The sequence below is a fragment of the Lycium barbarum genome, chromosome 7, assembly GCF_019175385.1.
Source record: "Lycium barbarum isolate Lr01 chromosome 7, ASM1917538v2, whole genome shotgun sequence".
Lineage (NCBI taxonomy): Eukaryota > Viridiplantae > Streptophyta > Magnoliopsida > Solanales > Solanaceae > Lycium > Lycium barbarum.
Window position 1 is genome coordinate 56,423,049 of NC_083343.1, and position 26,074 is coordinate 56,449,122.

A 26,074-nucleotide genomic window follows, 5' to 3' on the forward strand; every position below is an offset into this window, starting at 1 on the left:
AAACTCAGAGAGAGACAGAGTGAGAGAAAAAGAAGAAGAAGAAGAAGAAGAAGAAGAAGAAGAAGAAGAAAAGAAAAGCCAACGGCCAATTAAGGACTGCATACAGAAAATGAAGTATTTTTCTCCTCACCGAGTCAAGTTATTAGTTTAATCATGACATCTTAATCACTTTAAAGAGTCATGTAGAAGTTCTAAAAATTCTACTTCATCAAAGCATGAGCAATATTCAATTTTATGTCATCCGCATGGAAATTTTTACTGACTAACATCAATGCTCTTAATGCTAATTCATAACAATGTTTCGAGGCCAAAGATTAAGAAAACATAAATAAACTCATAACAGTATAACTAGTATATATCAGTGTTGAAAGCTACAATGGAGTACCCTTTTAGTTCTATGGATTAAGCAAATAAGAACATATGGTTCTAACTCTTCATTTGTATTTGGATTGTCGAAGTGTAAGGAATTACATTAGATAAATTATCCTGATTATTGGTTCCTATTATGAGCAAGAATTCATGTTACCCATTCTTACCTAAACATTTTAGCAACTTGCATGCCAATCACTTTTCTCATGTAAGTTGCACGCATACAAAATCACAGAACATATAGTAACTTACATCATCAAGACCGATGACTGCTAACCGGGACGTAGACCAAGAGAATTTCATAAGAGAAGTGCAGAATGAAGTAATTACATTACATAGAGGTTGTGTTCCTTAGCACCAAACCATATTCCTAGTGATTGCTTATAGAACAAAAAATGAAAGATACCTTTGCTTGTCAAAATCTTCACCTTACATATAGTTCAAAGCTTCAACTTGAACCCCGTTGAAAGGAAACCATCTCCTCTGGTAAACAAAGGATAAAACAGACATTTACAAAGAAAGAAAGAGTATACAAAACACAAGTGTATAACTAAATATCCCTAAATTGCATAGGTTTGGATGAGTATGCGCGTGCGTGCTTTTTTTTGGGGTGCGGGGTGGGGTGGGGTTTAAGAAAAGGAGAAGTGAAAGAAAACAAATTTCTACAATATTCTAAAGAAAGTCATGTGGAACCAGTCTAACCACTTCACCCAAATGTGAATAACAGTTCCCTGTTGTTGAAAGAATTGATCCTAAAGCTCTAATTGTAAAAGCTATACTAAATGCAACTGTGCTACAATATAACCACAAATCAACCAAATAATTGACCTCCTCTTTAAGGTTTTCCTTTGTCCTCCTTTATCTTGACTAAACAGTTTCTTCAGATAACTTGCGTCATCACTGGAATCGAGCTGAACCAGGCTTCCAAAATAGATGTAACTATTGAAATGTAGAAAGCCCCGTAACTTGCCAACTTGGGTATCAACAATCTTTGTGTAACCCTTCCCAATATTAGTCCATAGGAACCGTATATTATCTTGTTCCACCAGAATTTCCTCCCCACTCTTCGAATACGCGAGGGGAACTACAAGACGTCCAATAGGCGTATCTGGCTGTTCAATTGACATAATCTTAGTCCATGACTCCTTAACTCCGTATTCCTTCATTACCCATATGTCCATATGGTCCACAAAACTATCCAAATACTGCCAGTCATCAAGAAAACAATCAAACCAGTAGGAGTGAGATGTGCAAAGACAGCCTCCCAACACGTCCAACTTCACACTGAAGGTTTCATTAGTATACGGGGGATGAGGTACAATCCGACACTTCTCAGTTTCAAGATCAAATGCAACAATCAGTCTTTCCAAAGGTATCTTTATCTCAGTACTAACAACCCAATGAAGTGCACCATTTAGATATGTACCTGGTTCATCTTTATGTCTAACTTGGTCACTACCCAGTGTAATCCCACAATAGTGGGGTCTGGGGAGGGTAAGATGTACGCAGCCTTACCCCTATCTGGGTAGGGAGGCTGTTTCCGATTGACCCTCGGCAACCCTCCTCCTTTATCCGGGCTTGGGACCGGCAATGTGAGCGAGCTCACATAGGCGGAGTTTAACTAAATAAGGAAATTCCTCAACCCCTTTCCAAGATTTTGATTTCAAACTGTAAACCTTAACATCAGAGCAAAACCAACCCTTTCTCTCAGTACAAGCAAACTGCAAAATCCTAACAACCTTATAGTCATCATTGACAACATCATATCCAAAACCAAATGTAACATGACCATTTTCTCTACCAAAACTCACAACTGGAAGTTGTACTTTCCAGTACACGGGTTCCATAAAGCAATGTCGTCCACACTATTTGCTATCAACTACAACCCATTGCAAGAACCAATAATCTTGGTAACATATCCACTAGACCTCAAAGGGTTGGTCAATTCTTTCAGAGTAACAACTCTGGAGTTGAGAGAATCAATATTTAGAGAGTAGAAACATCGGTTTTTATCTACAAAAGACTCAGTCTCTCTAAGGACAACCCAAAGGTTAGAGTTGATTTTGGGTGAATGTTTTAGATGGAATTTAACAAACTCAGGAGTATCAATAAGAGCACACCAACATTTCGATACGCACCTGAAACGTAAGACACAGTCAACGGATAGTCGAGAAAGGATTTCAGCCAGTACGTCCAACGGAATGGTTCACATTGTTGAGCAGTGTTGGGTCTAAGAAAGAGACGGTGTCTTCATAAGTGATTCAAGAGTCTGTTCAATGCTAGTATGAAATACACTATATTGAAGTGAGGCTTGCTACCCAAGCCAAGAAAAGTAGTTTCAAGTATCTTGGGTCTATTATGCAAGGCAGCGGGGAGATTGACGATGATGTCACACATCGTATTGGGGCAGGGTGGATGAAATGGAGGCTTGCTTCCGGAATGCTATGTGACAAGAAGGTGCCACCACAACTTAAGGACAAGTTCTACAAAGTGGTGGTTAGACCAACTATGTTGTATGGGGCGGAGTGTTGGCCAGTTAAGATTTCTCACATTCAAAAGATGAAATTTGCTGAGATAAGAATGTTGAGATGGATGTGTGGCCACACTAGGAGTGACAGGATTAGGAATGAGGATATTTGGGACAAGGTGGGAGTGGCCTCGGTGGAAGACAAGATGCGAGAAGCGAGATTGAGATGGTCTGGGCATGTGAAGAGGAGAGACACAGATGCCCCAGTGCGGAGGTGTGAGAGGTTGGCCATGGATAGTTTCAGACGAGGTAGGGGTAGGCCAAAGAAATATTGGGGAGAGGTAATTAGACACGACATGGCGCAGTTACAGCTTACCGAGGACATGACCTTAGATAGGAGGGTTTGGAGGACCCACATTAGGGTAGAAGACTAGTAGATAGTCTCATTATCCTGTCTTATTAGTAGTCGCATTATCGTAGTATAACTTCTTGTGCTCTGATTTATGCTATTATCTCTTATTTCCTGTGTTTTGATTATTCTATGTTATCTGTGTCGCTTGCGTTACTTCATTTTCATATCGCTTTGAATCTCTTAGCCTTATCTGACCTCTTTTTATGTTTTTTATTGAGCCGAGGGTCTTTCGGAAACAGCCGTCCTACCTTGGTAGGAGTAAGGTCTGCGTACACTCTACCCTCCCCAGATCCCACGTTGTGGGATTTCACTGGGTTGTTGTTATTGTTGTTGATGGACAAACATGAGAAAAATCAACTAAGTATCTCTTTGTCAGGCAAGTAATTATATGATCAGCATGTAATTGGAGGGGATAATTACACTACCCAATCAGGGTAATTATAGGGTTATTTTTTTATTTTTTTTATTTTTAATCTATTTTTATTTTTATTATTTTAATTTCTTTTTCATTTTTACATTTTAAATTATTTTTATTTTTTAAAATATTTTTCTTATATTATTTATCTTTCATTTTCTTTACTTTGTGTGATTCCATGTAATTACTCGCATTTTATTTTATTTTTTCACATTTTATTTTAATTTTTTCTTATTTTCTTTATTTAGTGTGACTACATTATTCTTCTAGTTTTTGAAACTACACTTCCTAATATTAGAAAGAATGAGTCATTAACAAACTTGAAATATAACGAGTGATGTTATTAAATTAGAATTCTTTCGCTGAATGAGGTATATATATATTTTTACTTTCTTTTGAATTATATTTACTTAAGTTATGTTGCAACTTATTTTATGTAATGTTGGAATTTGACATAAAAGTATCATAGTAAACTCTTTTTTTTTTTTTTTGGATTTTGCATTTTAACTTATATTTTTCGGTTTCAATTTATTTGATTTAGTACTATTCACTTGCAATTTATTTGCTTTAGTACTATTCACTTGTTGTCTTACATTGTATATTGTTCATTTTCCACTTACATTTTTATCAAACATTTGAATAATGTTATGACATTATATATATATAAATATTAATCATTTTGTCAAAATCCAGCCCATGATGTTCTTAAAAAATGTGTGCTTTTAACTTCCATAATTAATTAAATTAAAACATTACTAATTTGAAAAATATATACAATTATTTTTACAATATTATTGACACATATGTGATTATTAATTAATATATTTTCAAGAAACAATATGTATCTTAAATACCTAATTTAATATATCATTTACGTACCATTTGGTTGCCCAAATGTAATAACATAATTAGATATTTCAAGATACAAATAATTTTGAAAATATATTGTAAAAAAATTGATATATACAAATTAATTAAAATAAACAAACATTTTGCAATAGTATCACGGACAACATATTTGACCAAAAAAAACTAGTATTTAAAATAATAATTTCATAATATTATTTAAATTCTAAAAGGTAATCTACCAATTCTAACATCACTTAGTGTAAGCTGAGTTTGCGTATAACCTCATCCAACAACGAAATTCAACTTTAATTACATGACTCGTTATAAGCCAAGTGTGTGGATGACTTATTCTTTCTAAGATTAGGAGGTATAAATTTTCCTTTTTTAGAATAGTTAGAATAATAGCATAGCTAAATGAAATGAAAAGAGTAAAGAAAAACAAATAAGAAGGATGACATAACTAAGTGAAACGAAAAAATTAAAGAAAAATAAATAAGAAAGAGGAAAAATATGAGAAATAATGTAGAAGCACATGAAGTAAAGGTTAGGAAATGAGAAATAAAAAATAAAAGATGAATAATGTAAAAATAATAATATTTGAAAAAAAAAAGTTAAAATAAAAATAAAAAATGAAAAAGAAAAGAAAAGAGATTAAAAATTAACCTTGTAACTACACTATGTAATTACCTGCAATTCTCAACCCCCCCCCCCCCCCCCCCCCCCCCCTACCACCACCACCACCACCACACACACACATCGTCGAGAAATGGAGAGTGTAATTACACCCCCTCAATTATATGTTGACCAAGTAATTATCGTTAGACAAATATGCCAAAACTGTGTAATTACACTCAAATCCTGTCACACCCCAATTCTGATAGGGCATAATGGGCACCCGACCCTCACTTAGAGCCGAGCTAACCCGCTGGTTCTCGTTATACTCATAATCTTACTGGACTCTTAATCATGAAATGATATGCATAATGAAAGCTTTTCAAAACATTCTTTTCGTCTTCCTTAATTCAAGTAAAAATCTGTAATAATATGAATTCGTAAAGTAATGCATAATGCTACATCGGCTTGTATAGCTGCTTACAAGGCTAATGTACTGTATACATGACTCTGTCTGCAAAAGTCTCTAACATAAGATATAATATCAAAACCTAAGTTGGGACAGGACCCCAACATACCCATAGTGTATATGACTCAGCTCATAAGGACATACTCCGACGCGGTATCACTCCGAACCGAATGGAGTCTACCAATCCAGCTAATAACTTGGAACATCCTATAGTCAAACTCCCGGACAACTTTCCTGCAAAGCAATATGGGGCTGTGTGGCATGAAACACAGCGCCCCCAGGCAAAGGGACGTCAGTACGGGTAATGTACTGAGTATGTAAAGCATAATCAATAGCATATGAAATAACATAGTATGGATGAGTTATGAAATGAAAGAGCTAGGTATACCTCTAGCAATGTTCGTTAAACTTACTTATCCTCTTTCTACTGGGAAACTTCCATTTCATACATTTGAACACATAGTAGTATCATACCCGACCATAGGGGTTCGGTGTCTTACGTACCCAGCTATAATAAAGCTTGGTGTTAGACATACCTGGCCCTACCAAGGCTCAGTGTTATCCGTACATAGCTCTACCAAGGCTCAGTGTTATCCGTACCTGGCCCTACCAAGGCTCAGTGTTATCCGCACCTGGCCCTACCAAGGCTCAGTGTTATACGTACCCAACTACAGTGGTGTGCGTGCAATGGATATCGTACCCGGCCATATAGGCTCGGTGTCACAACATAGCATTCATACATTTATAATATACATAGGTATCGGAGAGAAACATTTCAACACTATCGGGGTGACACAAAGTCTATAAACTCCCGATTTCTATTATTGAATCCCATCATCTTTATCGTCATCACTATTATCATTATCATCATCATCATTCTATTATCATTATCATCATCACTATTAGCATCGTCATCATTATCATTATCACTAATATCATCATCATCATCACTACTATCATCGTCATCATTATCATTATCACTATTAGGAGCTTTTGCCAAAGTATCTCAAGAATATTGTAAGTTATGAGCTTCTAGCGTCCCTAAGATTTGGACATTTTGGATATCTTGGATGGCATCTCTAAAATTGAACTCATCATCATAATCGATATCATTATCATCACAAGAAACATTGTCAACAATATCAAGAAAATCTCGAGGGTCATGAGCTTACAACCTTTATAAGAATAGGAATAGCGTGAATATCTCGTATAGACGCAAAATGAGGAAAAACATGTCTTTAGAAAGAAGTGCTAGCCTTACATACCTCTTTGTCTCCTTAACTCTATCAACTAAATGGTTCCCTTCGAAGCCGACGATTCTACATTCAAGAGAATTCGTACTAAGATTAGATAATCGATAATATACTCAAGCTTAAGCTAGAGCTAATAAAAATTGGGCAGCATCTCCTTTGTTTATACGACTTCCTCAAAATAATATAACAACTCCCAAACATCAAATACAACATTCATGATACCATAGTCAATAGCATCAACAAGTTCGACATTATTCAATTCTCAAATGTTCCTTTCAAGGTCATCCATAGCCATGACCATAATATAACACCTCATTCTTCCTCATATAATGTTTCTCCAATATTCTTAATATCATTTATAACAAAATTATACTCATACTATCTCAAGAATTATTGTTCATGTCACACTACTATTCAAGAACACCATTGTTTCACATATGAGCTCCATATTCTACTTTCTTCCATAATCCGAGTCTCCCAACCATTCAATATTCTAAATAACATGAAATGATCATAAAACTTACCTTTGATTGTGTAGGAATGGGTTTTGGATGGAAATGCCTCATTTGGAGAAAACCCTAACTTCAATTCTGAGATTTTTTGCTACCATCAACCCTAGCTAGCAGTCTTGTACTTGATTCTACTAGTTTTTGGTATTTGATCTTTGCTTTTCCTTGGATTCATGTAAATGAAGTGTGTGGAATGTTCTTGAGGTTTAGAGAGAAGTGGTGGAAATATGAAATGAGAAATGAGACTTGGAGTCCTTTTTTTATAAAAATTAAAACTGTCCGTTGGGAGTTATACGGACCATTATACGGTCCGTATAATTGACCGTATAACTACATCAGTGATGGACCTTCACTGTAATGGTTATGCGGACCATTATACGGACCGTATAAATGGTCGTATAATTCACTTTTTCTCCAAATTTGTTCTCGTCGCTTCGTTTGATCTCCAATCCTTATAGAACCTTCTTAACACTTATTTAACATTTCATTAGCAATCTAAGGGGCGTTATAAATTCTCCCCAAGACATTATGAAATCAACATTAGCTCGGTACTTTGCAAACCCTTTTCCAAGACACAACTTAAGCTTGACATTCTTCAACAAATTCTCTTCTTTTGCCTCAAACGTCTTTGGAATCTCAATTAGAACCGTTAAGTACTACTTCTTACTTGTAGAAACATTATATACTTCTTACCTCGCGTTAGTCTATTTACTGTGCAACGACATGAAATTTTTCGAGGTGTAACATTCTTCCCCCCTTTAAAAACATTTGTCCTTGAATGTTAAGTTCTCGGGAATCCTATAGAAATTTCGCCAGAGTTTCCCCTGTAATACAGCGCTACCATCATGTCACAATAGTCCAAAATAACACTGCCACTCAGGGCTACGATGTCACAACGCACCATATGGCCACACACGACCAAAAGCATTAAAATTAAAGTCTAGCATTGCATACCTGGGGCAACAACGTTTCATCTTGTACCTCTTTTGGGAGTCATCATTTTAATCCTCTGACACGCACTATCTATAACATTCCCTTTGAATAGTTGAAAATGAGTTTTCTTCTTAGTAATGACTCTCGGTTGCGATACTCCCCCGATTCCTCAGAAATATCCTTTCAAGAGATATAAGTGAGTAACTTTCCTGATATGATCCTTGTTGATACTAGGACTCATCAATCCTTTTTCTTGCTCAATAATAGTATTAAGTTTCACATGGTTTGCTAATCTTTTCCACTTCCTTTCTTCCATATAACCATGATAATGGTATTGATTCACATCTGTAGAGTCTAGATAAATTCAATCCGAGGTGTCCTGTCATAGGTGTCCGTCGTCGACTCATCAAAGGCCTCATATTTTTCGAGAATTTCATAACCCTCTGGTAAACTTGTTGGAATTTCGCTATAACCATAATGCTACATGAATGAAAGTTTCAGGGTGTAATGTTCTTCTGGCAAAACCCCCTTATTCAATGATCTTATTGAATTCGTAAGCAATCTAACACACCCCAGGGCTACCGTAGGAAACATATAACATGTACTTATATCATATTCAGAGTATTGTCCCATTTTTCCTTAATGATAATTCCAACTCAACATTTCGACTCAATTTACCATATATTTTCCCTCAACTGACCCGGAGTATCACAACCACATCTTTGTTGCTTACCTCTTACTTCTCTTTTTAAGTACCCAATTGGTTTCATTTTCGACATGTAAATACTTGCAGGTTACATAACGGTTCTGTGTGATTCGTGTATGAATATCTCTTCTTATTTGTAAACTCCCTTTCCTTGGGTTTGTTCTATTTTACGTATCTCATACATACCAAAACTCTTTTGTCTATCTATAGTAACTTATCTCGTCATACTCTTTTCTTTCCTTTATTTGTCCCTTGATTATCACACCTTATATTCTACTATAGAAAACCTTAGGTCCCTTCGTAATTGTCACTTATAAATCGCAATATCATTAACAAACGACTCTACCGTTAGTGCCTTTGTCTCTATTCAAGTGTAGCATCACTATCTTTTACAATATTCCTTGAGTTATTTTCTCTCAATGTCACGTTGTTCAAGGTCTTCACGAATGATTTCCAGTACAGTCTCAGATACCCGCTCGATTCTTGTTCATTTATTTACTAGCTATTAGACTCCTTTCCGCATAACTCTCACTTTTTGTTTTAGAGTCTATATCTCTCACATCTTAGGATTAATCATTTCAATCTCTACACTGGTATTTTCCTTACTCTCTTCTGTCACGACCCGACTAGGGGCCGCGATGGGTACCCGGGGCTAACCACCGAGCACCGCTCGTTCTATTACTCATTATATTTATTTAACGCTCTTTTATCGCCTTTATACTCAAATCATAAGAAAATCATATCTCATTTGGAAACATAAATACTTTTATATACATTGGCCTTTGGGCTATCGAAATCATATACATATATATATATACCTAATAGCAACCTCATGAGACCATATAACCCACACTGCATATCTACGAGCCTCTACTGGAGTGCTAGACATAAGGACGGGACAAGACCCCGTCATGCCCAAAATATACATGTACACAAAAGAATAATCATAAGAACCTCCGAACAATGGAGTGTTCTCAAATCAGCTGCTAGCTCCTATGAGTCTGGATGAAGCTCACCTCCCTGTCTACCTGTGGGCATGAACACATCGTCCAAAGGAAACAGACGTCAGTACGAACATTGTACTGAGTATGAGAGGCATAACAATGAAAATACGTCAATGAGATAAATAAAGCATCAATAAGGAGCAATTGTATATGACTGTAACTTATAGAAGAAATAGCACATGCTGACTTACTCATAATCATCATCATCATCTCATGTATGCAATAATGTATAAGCTGCCCGTCCATATAGGTACGATGTGATAATGTATAAGCTACCCGTCCATATAGGTACGGTGTGATAATGTATAAGCTGCCCGTCCATATAGGTACGATGTGATATTGTATAAGCTGCCCGTCCATATAGGTATGGTGTGATAATGTATAAGCCTGCGTCCAGGCCTCCCGCATCCGGGGTATAAGCTGCCCACTATAGTGGTGTGTATGTCTGCCCGCCTTAGCGGTGTCTGCTCGCCTTAGCGGTGTAATATTATCATCATGTGCATATCATAGGCCTATCATACTATTATCATAATTCATGCATAATAGCTCAAGGATAGTTATACTTTATCGAGGTGACATAAGGTCGTGAACCCTCGATTCCATTATGGACATTTATAAGTATTCTGCCTTACCTTGAAGGAAATAATATATGAGGTGAGAGTAAACAATAAATGACCTCATTAACGTTATAGGAACATCATATCATGAACTCTAAAATCTCTATACTTTGACTTATCGTCATCATTATCGGGCTCATAACATATCTAATATCTCATATAGCTATTCATGAACATAGGCTCATAGTTTTTCCAGAATATAGAAGATTCATAGAGAAGAAAGGAAGTCGTACCATAGGATTCATGCCATATAAAGAAAGTACTAGCCTCACATACCTTTTTCGTTTAGCTAATCTATCACTTGCTTGTTCTCCTTTGATGCCCACGTTTCTACCTTCAAGAGAAGTCATATGAACATCAGCCAATCGATTACTTAAACGTGCTTACTACAGCTAAGGAAAATTGGGCAGCATTTCCTTTGTTTATACAACTTTTCCCATATTCTATATCAACCCTTAAACATTCATAATAACGTTCACAATATCATAGACAACAATCGTCATTCATCTATATTATTCACAATTCATAATCTCACTCCAATTTCCCCATAATCATGGTCATAAATCACTATTACGTTCTTTCACGTATAATGCTCATTCCATATTCTAAATGTCATTCATAACATGCTTACAATCACAACATATCCATATTCATGATTTATTCCCAACTACTACTCAACTATAGCACTATTCCCACATTTATGACCCATTTTCTATATTCTTCAACGATCCAAGTGTTTCAACTTCTCAATATCTTAAACATCATGAAAATATCATAAAACTTACCTTTGAATGCGTAGGAACGGGTTTTGATTGGCAATACTTTACTTGGAGAAAAACCCTAACTTCACTCTCAAGAGAATCCTTGACTTGGAGGAACCCTAGTGAGCTTCTTGCACTTGATTCACTTGAATTCTTGATATTGATCTTTGCTTTCCTTTGAATTCTTGTGTATGAAGTGTGTATGGAACACTCTAGAAGCTTGGAGAGAAGTGGTGAAGTGAAGAGAATGAATAAAATGAAGTGGGATCACATATATATAATTGAACTAATTCAGCCCGTCGGGACTTCCACGGTCCGTGGAATATTGTACGGCTCGAGAAATCAGTTGTGGTTCACCACCAGGAGACCATCACCTCTGTTGGGTATTCCATGGACTAGTATACGATCCGTGGAAGGTTTCACGATCCGTGAAACATGGCCGTGGAACTCACAGCTTTTCCGAAGTTGTTCTCGTCGTTTCGTTTGATATCCAATCCTTATACAACCTTCTTAACACTTGTTTAATACTTCATTAATGATCTAAACATCCCTATAGCTTGTCCTCAAAACCTTACCAAACAATCCTTAACACAAAAATTTACGGAACCTTTCCTAAACCTCACTTATACTCCACTTATTCTTATCAATCCTTATTCCATCAATTCATATAGCTCCAAGATCTTAACGTACGCATTCTAAGACCACCAAATACTCGTCTTATAGTCTTAAGAACTTCCTGTTATCCTTATGCTTGCATTGGTTCATTCACTATGCGATGACATGAAATTTCAAAGGTGTAACATCCTTCCCCCCTTGGGAACATTCGTCCTCGAATGTTAAACTATCCGGGGATTCTACGAATATTTTGCCAGAGTTCCCCCTGTAATATGGCACTACCATCCTGTCACAACAACTCATAATAACAATGCCTCACAGGGCCACAACATAATAGCAACAGAATTTGGCCACACACGACCTGCAAGCATTAAAGGGAAACATACATACCTTATGATCTTGATATTTCGTCTCAAATGTTTTCCGGGGCTGAAACAAGTGCGGACACTTGGATTTCATATTTTCTTCCGCTTCCCGAGTCATTCTTCTCGGTTGTTATTCTACCATAAGACCTTAACTGAGGCTACTTCTTTATTTCGAAGTCTCCGTACTTGCCTATCTAATGTGGCAATGGGTACCTTTTCATAGATCAACGTTTCTGTTACTTGAACATCATTTACTAGCATGATCCTAGTAGGATTTCCACCATATTTACGAAGCATCGAGGCATGGATGGTAGATCTAACTCATAAGCCATCTTGCCTATTTTGCATACAATATCATAAGGCCTAATGCATCGGGGACTAAGCTTCCCTTTCATTCAGTGATCTTATTGCATTCGTAAGTTGTCACTCCCCAGGGCTACTGTAGTAAGCGTATAGCATGCACTTATGTCATATTCGAAGTAATTATCCTATTTATCCCTAACAATAATCCCAACTCAACATTTCTACTCGATTTACCATATACTTTCCTTCAACTGACCCGGGGGTATCATGACGACACTATCCTATTTATCCCTAACAATAATCGTTCTTGCATGATTCGTGTACATACATATCTATAGATATACATGTATCCATATCTGCATCCATATTCATAATCGTACTCATTTACATATCGTATCCATGGTCATATTCATATACATATCATTTACATAGCATGCCCGACTACGAAGGTTCGGTGTTTCGCGTACCCGACTATGACTAGGCTCGGTGATCATTCACACTCAAAAGTCTTTTATCTATCCGTAGCAACTTATCTCGTCGTGCTCTCTTCCTTCCTTTATTTTTTCCCTTGATTTTCATATCTTATGTTCTACCATAGAAAACCTTAGGTCCCTCTCTTAATTATCACTCATAAATAGCGATATCATTAACAACGACTCTCCCATTAGTGCCTTTGTCTCTATTCCAGTATGACATCGCCGTCTTTTACACTATCCCTTGAGTTATTTGCTCTCAATGTCACGTGGTTCTAGGTTTCCACGAATGATTTCCCGTACAGTCTCAGATGCCTGTTTAATTTATATCCGCTCTGTTGTTAGTCGGTAGACTCATTTCTGTGCAACTCTCACTCTTTGTTTCAGAGTCCTTATCTATCACATCTTATGGTCCATTATTTCAATCTCCACACTTGTATCCTCTTTGTTCGCTTCCCCCCTTTAAGGGTTTTACTTGTACCATTCTCAAATCCGTCGCCTCACCTTCAAATCTTGAATTCATATACCCCTCACTATACTACATCTTTATTCATGCTATTTGTCATAGTCTATAGCTACAATAATTCATATGTGAAGTCATAACATACTCACCTTGCAGTCTTGTAACCAAATAATACAATCAATATAGCAATCCGAACAAGTATATATTTTCACTTCGCTCATCTGGTAGTTATGAGTCAATGTTTAAATCCGCTTCAATTAACAACTTTCTGCCCCATAGGGATGCTCACAATAGTAGTAGGTCTAGTTATCCATACCATTCATACAATGTCACTTGCCCTCTTCTTCGGTGCGCAAAGTTCACTTGTAACGTCATCTTTGTTTTCCAGGGTCTAAGTCTCATATGCCCCTAATACCCCTCATGCCTCATATTCTTTTATTCTTGTTTTGCACTCAACACTGATTTCAAAACCAATCATAATCGTAGTATATTTATCGTTGATGATAGCTTTACTCTATCGCTTTATTGTCGTACAGTAAACTCATAACTCATAATCATCTTTTTCTTTCAACTCTTTACTTCATATACTTTACTCGTTCTAACTTGGTTCAGGATATTTGTAGGAGATACATTTTTCTTTTAGTCATAACACGACTACTTCTTAAGTGCGTGTAATTCGTATATTTCCTTTTCTCTCTATTCTCATTCTTACTCCTTTACATTCCTTCTTCCTCAATTAATCTTATTTCCTTCCCTTTTATGGTTAATCCTTTATTCTTCGCATGAGGAAATCTATTCCTAACTTAGTATCGCTTTGCCTTTTAGAATATACTGCCTTTGTACAATCCATTCTTTTTTTTTCTTTCGAGACTTCTTCTGTTCATCCTGATCATCCCCTCTCACCTTTATTATGTTGATCCTCCTCCTGATAATCATCCTATTTCGTTATTCACCTTTCTGTAGCCTTGGTCTTTTGCATCCGGCTAAAGATATCACTCATACTCTTGACTATACTAATTACAACTATCGCTACTTGCCATATCACTTTTCTCTAATTTCTTTTTCAAGTGACTTCCCCCTTTTTGCTGGCTATCATTTCTGTCATTAAGGAATCCCTACGCTGGACTTTCCCCTAACAAGGTCCTTTAATCTTTCTCATCTACCGTCCCGTGGCTCGCTTGCTGGTTTCACTCTTGCATTCACTCTTTATTCATATAGAACATGCCACATCCTTAGTCGTTTCCTCGCTATACTTTGTAGTACACCTCAAAAATTTCCCCGTGAACGTACCACGAATAGACTAACGGAGAATACGAGTATATGATGTTTTAAAGAGAAGGGAACGACGTTTGACGACCTTAAGCAAGATTTCAAAGGAAATGGGAACAAGAGATAGGTTATGTCTAAATTATAGGTTTTGAAGACTTGAAAGTCGCAGATTTGCACTTTGGCCCAGTCGACCGTAAAGTGAAATACGGACCGTAAAGTGGTATACGGCCCGTAAACCACCATGTCGTATTTCAATTCACAAAACTTCAACTTTCTGTCTAATGTTTAAATGGTTAAATACGACTTGGAATACGAACCGTAAATTGAAATATGGCCCATAAACCGTGATCGTAAATCACCATAATCCTTAACATACCTTTCTGGTGTTGATATGCTTAAATACGACCACGATATACGGCCCGTAAACTGGAACACGGACCGTAAACTGGGTTTACGACCACTGTGCACTTCAGTCACTGTTCATTCCGGATTAGATTTTAAGTCATTAAAAGGAGACCTAAGCTCATTCAATTCATTTCATCTCCACGATATTTCTCTCTAGAAACCTCTAGAATGCTCTCTACTCTTCATCACAAGAAAACCAAAGGAAATCCATGATCAATAACACCAAATCCATGAAATAAAGTGTATGAGACCTAACTAAAGTTCATCTCTCTCAAGAAAACCCAAAGGAAGTGAAGTAGGGTTTTGGTGCTAGAGGAGAAACTCCACTCAAGACTTTTTCAATCATCATCTAAGGTAAGTTTCATGACTAAACCATGTTGTTTAAGGTATTGTAAGGTTAAGATACTTGAATTGTAGAAAGACATAGGAAATGGGTCATTAATGAGTGAATAGTGTTATGTTTGGATGGTAGTCGGATTGAATCATAAAATGTTGGGGTGTTGTGATTGTGAATACGTTATATATGATATTTAGGCCATGGAATAAATGTGATACATGAGAAAACGCGATAGTAAGCTATAACCATAAATGTGGAGAAATTTAAGAGAAATGGTGGATTGTGGTCAATGTATATGAATGATGATTGTTGATTGCAATATTGTGAATGTTGTTGTGAGCGTTTGGGAGTTGATATAGAACATGGGAAAAATAGTGTAAACAAAGGAGGTGCTGCCTAATTCTCCCTAGCTTTAGAAAGCCCGTTCTTATAATTTCTTAGCTAATGACGATATAAATTCTCTTGAAGGTAGAACGTGTGCATTAAAGGAGAACACGCAAGCGATAGCTTAGTTAAACGTCAAAGGTATGTAAGGCTTATCCCTTCCTTCAAAGGCATGAATCTTTCAAACATTCCATGGTACTCCTATATGATGGAGCTTATGAGTCCTTAAATATACTAAATTACATACGAGCATGATAATGATGATAATGAGTTGAAGTATAGGGATTCGATAGTTCATGATATGATGATCCCGTAAAACTGATGATGTCATTATTGATAACACTCACCTTATGCACTATTTCCTTCAAGGTGAGGCAAAGTACTCATAAATGTTCATAATATAATCGGGGGCTCACGACCTTACGTCACCCCGACATAGCCATGGTTGTCTTCAAAGTCTAATGTATACCCCTAATGCTAAATGTGAAATGATGTAAGTCATGGTATGTTTATAAGATGATCAATAATGCTAACTTATAATATGCTTATGTTATGTATGAATATGCCAAGCTATGATAAGATTGTGATACGTTCATGAGATGTGTAATAGTGATGGGTAATGATTGATTATGTGACGATGAGATTCCACCGTGCCTAGATGGCCGAGCATGTCACCGCTAAGGCGGGCTGCATATGGTTCCACCGTGCCTAGATGGCCGGGCATGTCACCGCTAAGGCGGGCTGCGATGTTACACCGAGCCTAGAGGGCCGGGCATGATCACCAATAGTGGGCGGCATATGATGGTTACCCGGACGTGGGATAATGATGAGATATGTGATGTGACAAGATATGTGATGTGATGAGATATGCAATGTAACGAGATATGTGATGTGATGACATATATACCATGATTATGTAAAATATGATATATGTACAAAAATGTATTTGCTTATAACACTCTTGCAGGCTATATCTTTCTCTCATGGCTCACGACCCTCCTATTATATTTATTTCATTCTTGTCTTGCATACTCAGTACAATATTCGTACTAACGTCCGTTTTCTTTGGACGCTGTGTTCATGCCCACAGGTAGACAGGGAGGAGAGCTCGACCCAGATTCGTAGTAGCTGTCAGCCGATTGAAAGCACTCCTTTGTTCCGGAGGTGCTTGATTACTCTTTTGTGTATATTTGTATATGTTGGGCTCGATGGGGTCCTGTCCCGTCTATGCGTTTTGTACTTCCTTAGAGGCTCGTAGATACTCAGTGTGGGTTATGTGGTCTAATAAGGTCTCTATGGTATAATTGTATATATTATTTTGTTAGCCTAAAGGGCTTATGTATATGAAACTATTTATGTTCACAAATGAAAGATGACTTTCTTATGATTTGAGTATAAAATCGATAAAAGAGTCGTTAATGAGCATGATGAGTAGTAGAACGAGCGGTGCTCGGTGGTTAGCCCCGGGTACCCGTCACGGCCCCTAGCTGGGTCGTGACAACTTTGTATTACAGTTCTTGTTGTGCTTTCATTATACCTTGATCATAATCAACGCTATAGAGTGCCGCTTCTTGATCCCATTCACAAGCCCGCTTACGAAATAGAATAAATCTCGTGAAGTAAGCATACTCAACCTGTTACTCTTTCTAATCAGTTCTATTACGCTTACCATATAAATTGTTTCACCAACGTATTCTCATTCATCATAACCCTTCGTATTCGTACCTCTGTCTCCGGGTACTGTTACTTTATTTACTAGTAAACTTATCGTATCTTACTCACACTTATTCGTCCAATCAATACTCCAGTACCACACTCTATTGGAGTTACCCTTTCTCTTCCATGTCATGTTTTAGTACTACCAAGAATTTCTCTTTACCGTATCAATGTCGCTCTTATAACTACTGTTACTACCAATTTAATGGTATTTAACTCATCTCGTGTAGTTGTTAATGATACTCCTAGCTTAATCCTGTCCTGCCATTACCTTGTTGCACAACATCTCTTCTCGTTAGAACATGTCACAAGCTTATATCTTATCTCCTTTAGATTCTAGGAAATTTTTTGGCAGAGTTTCTCTTGTAAACATAACAATCCCAAACCTGCACATAGCCCAGAAAAACACGTCCGATGTCTCAATGGGACATATATCGGAACACACATAATACGTAAACGAACAACACAAGATCACTTACCGTTAAAGGATATAAATACTAGTGCTTGTCTCATAAGTTGTGCCTGCACAATCGGTGTAGGATTCCAATATCTATATGCATACCCATATTATTTATATTCACTCCCTATCAATCAGCTCCCTATCCTGGCTATCACTAGGTTACTAACAAATATAGCCATCTCAATTTGTCGGATTGGCTTAGATTTTCCACCTCAACACAATCATCACAACGGGGGTGATACATGACAGGATAGGATCCGAATCAATCGATGCACACATATCATAAGAGGATGCTAACAATATACCTGGAATAATATCAGGGGAAGACTCAGGATCCTGTCGCTCAGCTAATGCATGGATATGATGCCGGGATCCACTTGGACTGAGTGTCCCTCTTTGATCTCTATCAGCACCTACTAACATCTGTGGCCTTGGCCTTGGGGGGCATATCAATGATGAAGAGCCAGCTACTAACCCCATAGGTCGAACCTTATCTCTAACGCCTCCATGGGCAGTCGCGCATAATATGGCCTGGCCGAGCACAGGTATAACAAACATCCGAGCCCAAGCGGCACGGTCCAGAATGTAACTTGCGACACTGAGTACATCGCGGTACCGAGGATCTCATCTGACTAGAACCACTCCGAATCCGAGAACTGGAAACTCTGAGACTCTGGGTGGCCTTAATAAGTAGGTCTATCAAATCTGAGTCTAGGAAACTGCGGAGGAGCACCACTTGTTGAACGAACTGAGTGCCTAGAGAATTGTTGCCTTGGAGCACCGCTAAACTCATGATCAAACCCTGAAGAATTAGCTCCTTTCCTCCAACCCCTGTTATCGTGGCCCACATCTTGCCGCTGAGCTTGAGCGACTACCAATTGAGTCAGTAAAAGAATAGCCTGTCTCATCTCTTGGCCCGAGGTATCTGGTGGAGGAACGGGGGGTGCTGGAGCTAAAATTAAGGCTCCCCAGTGATCCTCTAAAGTGGACGAAATACGGAAAAACCGAGGTGGGGCCTTTTTCTGGGGTTCACCCTCTTCCATATCTATAGACGACTCCTGTTCAAGCCCTTCTTCAACCACTATCTTGCCTTTCTGGGCTTCCGTAGCTTTTCCTTTCATTAGCTTTGCTGAAATTATAACTGTCACGACCCGGCTAGGGGGCCGCGACGAGCACCCGGTGCTACCCCACCCGAGCACCCCCTTATCGTACATAACATAACATCTAGGTGAACCATAAGTCAATTCGTGCTTTTATTATCGTTAATAATATTGATCCCATTAGACGACCATCATCATTTAACATATCATAGGCATCTAGGCCACACCATAAGTACAAGGCCGACGTGGCTAACAAAAGATATACAAAACATGGGCCGGCATGGCCGAACATCTCTACCTACGTACACATGACTACGAGCCTCTAAGAGTATGACATATCGTATGAGCGGGACAGGACCCCGCTATGCCCATAATTATATACACAAAAGAATAAGTACCCAAAAGCTACGGCTCCGAAAGAAATGGAGCTCTGCTATGCAATCTCTAAATAAGCAGCTATGGATCAAGTCTGTCTCCCTGTGCACCTGCGGGCATGACGCAGCGTCCACAAACAAAAGGACGTCAGTACGAAGAATGTACTGAGTATGTAAAGCATGATCAACATCAATATAGAAGCATAATAGATATCATATGAAGATAGCATAGGAGGGGAGACAGTAATATCATCATCATCATGTCGCTTACTTGCATACATCGTCGTTCGTATCCCATAATTATACTCGTACCATACTTGTGCTCATATTCGTATACATGTCCTTATTCGTATTCTTATACATAGTCTTATCACATTCATATTCATATTATATACATATCCATACACTTATATACATACATAGCGTACCCGACCATAAGGTTCGGTGTTTCATACGTACTTGGCCAACCAAGGTTCAATGTTATTTCTACCTGGCCCTGCCAAGGCTTCAGGGTTATCCGTACCATCTGCAGACGTGCGCGCGCGTTTCGTAATCGTATACATACTTCATACATATTCATATACATATATTCTACCCGGCGTTATAAGCTCGGGGTTCATTATAGCCCTTCATAGGCACATATAAGTATAATAGCCCGTAGGCACCTTTTGCATCATTTTTGATATCATTATCATTACCATTCTCATCGTTATCGTTACATCTACATTATGGACTTACTCGTCATACGAGGAACATAGTATAATCATAGTATATATCAAGGGTCGTGAGCTTATGAGCTCGGAATGTCAACCATGTGAAGACAACATACTCTTATGGAGGAATTAGGAATTTGGCCAAGAACCATGCCTTATGAAAGAAGGGTTAGCCTTACATACCTTTCTGTCGAACTATTCTACACTTGCACGTTCCTTTCCAATGCTAGCGTTTATACCTTCATTAGTATCATAACAATGGCCATTAGTCATTCACATTATCCACATTATCTAGATTCCTCAATTTGCTTCTAATTCACCCACATTCATGATTATAACACCCATATTCGTCCATTCGTCTAAAGTTTTTAGTTCATGATCTTAATACCATTTATAACACATTCATATCACAACACAACAACATTCATAACTCAATTCAAACTATTTCTCAAAATGTCACTATTCATCATTCATGACCTAGTTGACCACATTTTCTACAATCCATGTATTTTAATTCTCCAATACCTTAAACATCTTGTAAAAATCATGAATCTTACCTTAGAAGTTGTAGGAACAAGCTTTGGTTGATAATACTCTTCTTTGAGCAAAACCCTAGTTTTTCTCCATTTGGATTTCTTGACTTGGATGATCCTTGATGATTCCCTTATCCTTGATTCACTTGTCTTAATGTTATTGATGGCTTATAATCCTTGAAAACTCATATAATAAATGTAGAGAGAAGTTCTAGAGAGAAGTGGTGTAATGTTGTAATGAAATAAAATAAGTCTTGATCCTCATATTTAATGAATTCGAAAATCTGTGCTGGGTGAACAGTGGTCGTTCATGGAGGTTTACGGACCGTATTCCACTATACGGCTCGTCCTCCATGGGAGTATTTAGCCATTTCAAGAACCAGAAGCTGGGCTGCCGTCATGGTGGTTTACGACCATGGTTTACGGGCCGTAAATCACTTTATGGTCCGTCCACCAGGTCATATTTAACCATTTCCTCGGCTGGCAGAAAGTTGAAGTTTGGCATGCCAGTTTACGACCTGGCAGTTTACGGACCGTATACCTGTTTACGGTCCGTATTTGCACTTTACGACCACTGGCAGAAAGCTGAAACTTTTGCATGGAAGTTCACGACTGCCAGTTTACGGACCGTATTGCACTTTACGGTCCGTATTTTGCAATATACGACCACTGGGCAGTTTTGCCAACTTTCAATTTTTCTCATTTCTCGACTTTTCATTCTAATCATCCACATCCCTTTTCATACATTGCCCATGAAACATTATACACTCGCACTCCTCGCACACATCATTAGTTCATTTACTTGCGTACCAACGGGAAATTTTCCGAGGTGTAACAATAACACACCATTAGGGAGGGGATAATCTTATAACACAGCTCTATCGTACGATCTCTTAAGATAAAAGATGGTTATTTTTCCTAAATGCCCTGTAGCCTCTTGTTTATTAACGTGGCGCGCAACACACCATAAACAAGACTCTACTAGACACCGCTCGTAGACACTTTCTAGGACTGAACTACTCTGATACCACTTTTGTCACCACCCGAATAGGGGCCGCGACGGGTACCCGGGGCTAACCACCGAGCACTGCTCGTTCTATTAATCATCATATTCATTTAACGCTCTTTTATTGCCTTTATACTCAAATCATAAGAAAATCATATCTCATTTGGAAACATAAATACTTTTATATACATTGGCCTTTCGGCTATCAAAATCATATACATATATATATATATATACCTAATAGCAACCTCGTGAGACCATATAACCCACACTGCGTATCTACGAGTCTCTACTGGAGTGCTAGACATAAGGACGGAACATGACCCCGTCATGCCCAAAATATACATGTACACAAAAGAATAATCATAAGCACCTTCGAAAAATGGAGTGCTCTCAAATCTGCTGCTAGCTTCTATGAGTCTGGATCAAGCTCACCTCCCTGTCTACCTGTGGGCATGAACACAGCGTCTAAAGGAAACGGACGTCAGTACGAACATTGTACTGAGTATGAGAGGCATAACAATGATAATACGTCAATGAGATAAAGGAAGCATCAATAAGGAGCAATTGTATATGACTGTAACTTATAGAAGAAATAGCACATGCTGACTTACTCATAATCATCATCATCTCATGTATGCAATAATGTATAAGCTGCCCGTCCATATAGGTACGGTGTGATAATGTATAAGCTGCCCGTCCATATAGGTACGGTGTGATAATGTATACGCTGCCCGTCCATATAGGTACGGTGTGATAATGTATAAGCTGCCCGTCCATAAAGGTATGGTGTGATAATGTATAAGCCTGCGTCCAGGCCTCCCGCGTCTGGGGTATAAGCTGCCCACTATAGTGGTATGTATGTCTGCCCGCCTTAGCGGTGTAATATTATCATCATGTGCATATCATAGGCCTATCATACTATTATCATAATGCATGCATAATAGCTCAAGGATAGTTATACTTTATCGAGGTGGCATAAGGTCGTGAACCCCGATTCCATTATGGACATTTATAAGTATTCTGCCTCACCTTGAAGGAAATAATATATGAGTTGAGAGTAAACAATAAATGGCCTCATTAACGTTATAGGAACATCATATCATGAACTCTAAAATCTCTACTTTGACTTATCGTCATCATTATCGGGCTCATAACATATCTCATATCTCATATAGCTATTCATGAACATAGGCTCATAGTTTTTCCGGAATATAGAAGATTCATAGAGAAGAAAGGAAGTCGTACCATAGGATTCATGCCATAGAAAGAAATGACTAGCCTTACATACCGTTTTCGTTTAGCTAATCTATCACTTGCTTGTTCTCCTTTGATGCCCATGTTTCTACCTTCAAGAGAAGTCATATGAACATCAGCCAATCGATTACTTAAACGTGCTTACTAAAGCTAAGGAAAATTGGGCAGCATTTCCTTTGTTTATACAACTTTTCCCATATTCTATATCAACTCTTAAACATTCATAATAACGTTCACAATATCATAGACAACAATCGTCATTCATCTATATTATCCGCAATTCATAATCTCCCTCCAATTTCCCCATAATCATGGTCATAATTCACTATTACGTTCTTTCACATATAATGATCATTCCATGTTCTAAATGTCATTCATAACATGCTTACAATCACAACATATCCATATTCATGATTTATTCCAAACTACTACTCAACCATAGCACTATTCCCACATTTATGACCCATTTTCTATATTGTTCAACGATCCAAGTGTTTCAACTTCTCAATATCTTAAACATCATGAAAATATCATAAAAATTACCTTTGAATGCATAGGAACAGGTTTTGGTTGGCAATATGTTACTTGGAGAAAAACCCTAACTTCACTCTCAAGAGAATCCTTGACTTGGAGGAATCCTAGTGAGCTTCTTGCACTTGATTCACTTGAATTCTTGATATTGATCTTTGCTTTCCTTTGAATTCTTGTGTATGAAGTGTGTATGAAACACTCTCGAAGCTTGGAGAGAAGTGGTGAAGTGAAGAGAATGAATAAAATGAAGTGGGATCACATATATATAATTGAACTAATTCAGCCCGTCGGGACTTCCACGGACACTTCCACGGTCCGTGGAATATTGTACGGATCGTGGAATCAGTAGTGGTTCACCACCAGGATACCATCACCTCTACTGGGTATTCCACGGACCAGTATACAGTCCGTTGAAGGTTTCATGGTCCGTGAAACATGGCCGTGGAACTCACAGCTTTTCCGAAGTTGTTCTCGTCGTTTCCTTTGATCTCCAATCCTTATACAACATTATTAACACTTGTTTAATATTTCATTAATGATCTAAACATCCCTATAGCTTGTCCTCAAAACCTTGCCAAACAATCCTTAACACAAAAATTTACGAAACCTTTCCTAAACCTCACTTATACTCCATTTATTCTTATCAATCCTTATTCCATCATTTCATATAGCTCCAAGATCTTAATGTATGCATTCTAAGATCACCAAATACGCGTCTTATAGTCTTAAGAACTTCCTGTTATCCTTATGCTCGCATTGGTTCATTCACTATGCGACGACATGAAATTTCCAAGGTGTAACAGCTTCCCCTCTTTAAGGGTCTTACTTATACCATTCTATGATCCGTTTCCTCACTTTCAAATCTTGAATTCATGTATCCCTTTCCTCAATTCCCTTATTAAACCACATCATATTCATGTCACCATAATTTATAGTTGCGGTAATTCATGTGTGAAGTTTTAACATACTCATCTTGCAGTTTGTAATCAAACCGACATCGCAATCCAAACAAGAACTTGCTTTACTTAGCTCAACCGTTAGTTATGAGTGAATCTCTAAATCCACTCCAATTAACGACTTCCGTCCCATAGGGATACTCGAAATAGTAGTATGTCTAGTGGTCTGTACCATCCATGCAATGTCACTTATCCCATTCTCGATACTCAGAGTTCACTTATAGCGTTATCTTTCCCATAATCGACTTATAGTAACCATAAATGCATTTTCCCTTGAACCCTCCATTGTTGTTTTCAAGGATCTAAGTCTCATGCCCACTAATACCCTTTATGCCTCATACTCTTTTACTCTCGTTTTGCACTCAACATTGATTTCAAAACCAATCGTAATCATATAACATTTGTCGTTGATGATAGCCTTGCTTTATCGTTTTATCATCGTACGGTAAACTCGTAACTCATGGCCACATTTTTCTCTCCAACTTAGTCCTTTATATGCTTTACTCGCTCTGTCTTAGTATAGGATATTCGTAGGAGATGCATCTTTCTTTTCTCATATTACGACTACTTCTTAAGCGCGCGTACTTCGCATATTTCCTTTTCTTTCTATACCCATACTTATTCCTTTACATTCTTCCCTCCTCAATTTATCTTATTACCTCCCGTTTTATAATCAATCCCTTATTCCTCGCACAAGGAACCCTATTCTTTACTCAGTACCGCCTTGTCTTTTAGAATACATTACTTCTATACAATCCATTCTTCACTTCCAAAACTTATTCTGTTCATTCTGATTATCCCCTCTCATCTTTATTATGTTGATCCCTTTCCTAACAATCATTCTATTTTGTTATTCATCTTTCCATAGTCTTGGTCTTTTACACCCAGCCAAAGATATCACTCATGCTCTCGATTATACAAATCACAAACTGTTATTACTTTGCCATATCACTTTTTTTTATTTCTTTTTCCTTTTACTTGCTATCATTTCCGTCATTGCGAAACCTCTATGCTGGATTTTCCCCTAACAAGGTCTTATAAGCTTTCTTATCTACTGCCCCATGGTTCGCTTATTGGTTTCACACTTGCATTCACTCTTTATTCATATAGAACATGTCACATCTTTAGTCGTTTCCTCGCTATACTTTACTTACTTTGTATTACAGTTCTTGCTATGTTCTGATTATATGCTGATCATAATCACCTCTATAGAGTGCCACTTCTTGATCTCATTCGCAAGCCTGCGTATAAAATGGAATAAACCTCATGGAGTAAGAATACCTAACTTATTATTCTTTCCGATCAGCCCTATTACACTCACCACATAAGTCGTCTTACCAAGGTATTTACATTCGTTATAACCCGTCGTACTTCGTACCCCTGTCTCAGTCATGTTGTTACTCTATTTTGCTAACAGACTTGTCGTATCTTACTTGTG

At 37.8% G+C, this 26,074-nt stretch overlaps 1 protein-coding gene across 1 annotated transcript; it reads right to left on the bottom strand.

The window, feature by feature from the left end:
- Nucleotides 1-1,142: 1,142 nt before the first annotated feature.
- LOC132601494 (F-box protein CPR1-like) lies at nucleotides 1,143-2,216 on the bottom strand. The gene is made up of 2 exons (XM_060314577.1): nucleotides 1,976-2,216; nucleotides 1,143-1,795 (listed from the first exon to the last, which is right to left on the bottom strand). Exons 1-2 carry the CDS (start codon nucleotides 2,214-2,216, stop codon nucleotides 1,143-1,145), a joined length of 894 nt encoding a protein of 297 aa, XP_060170560.1.
- Between the last annotated feature and the right edge of the window lie 23,858 nt (nucleotides 2,217-26,074).

Excerpts from the sequence above, each read along its gene's own strand:
- LOC132601494 (XM_060314577.1), bottom strand. The coding sequence starts at position 2,216 with ATGGAACCCGTGTACTGGAAAGTACAACTTCCAGTTGTGAGTTTTGGT. Across the intron at positions 1,796-1,975 it reads TTTAGTTAAACTCCGCCTAT|GTACATATCTAAATGGTGCA; the intron begins GTGAGCTCGCTC and ends AAGATGAACCAG.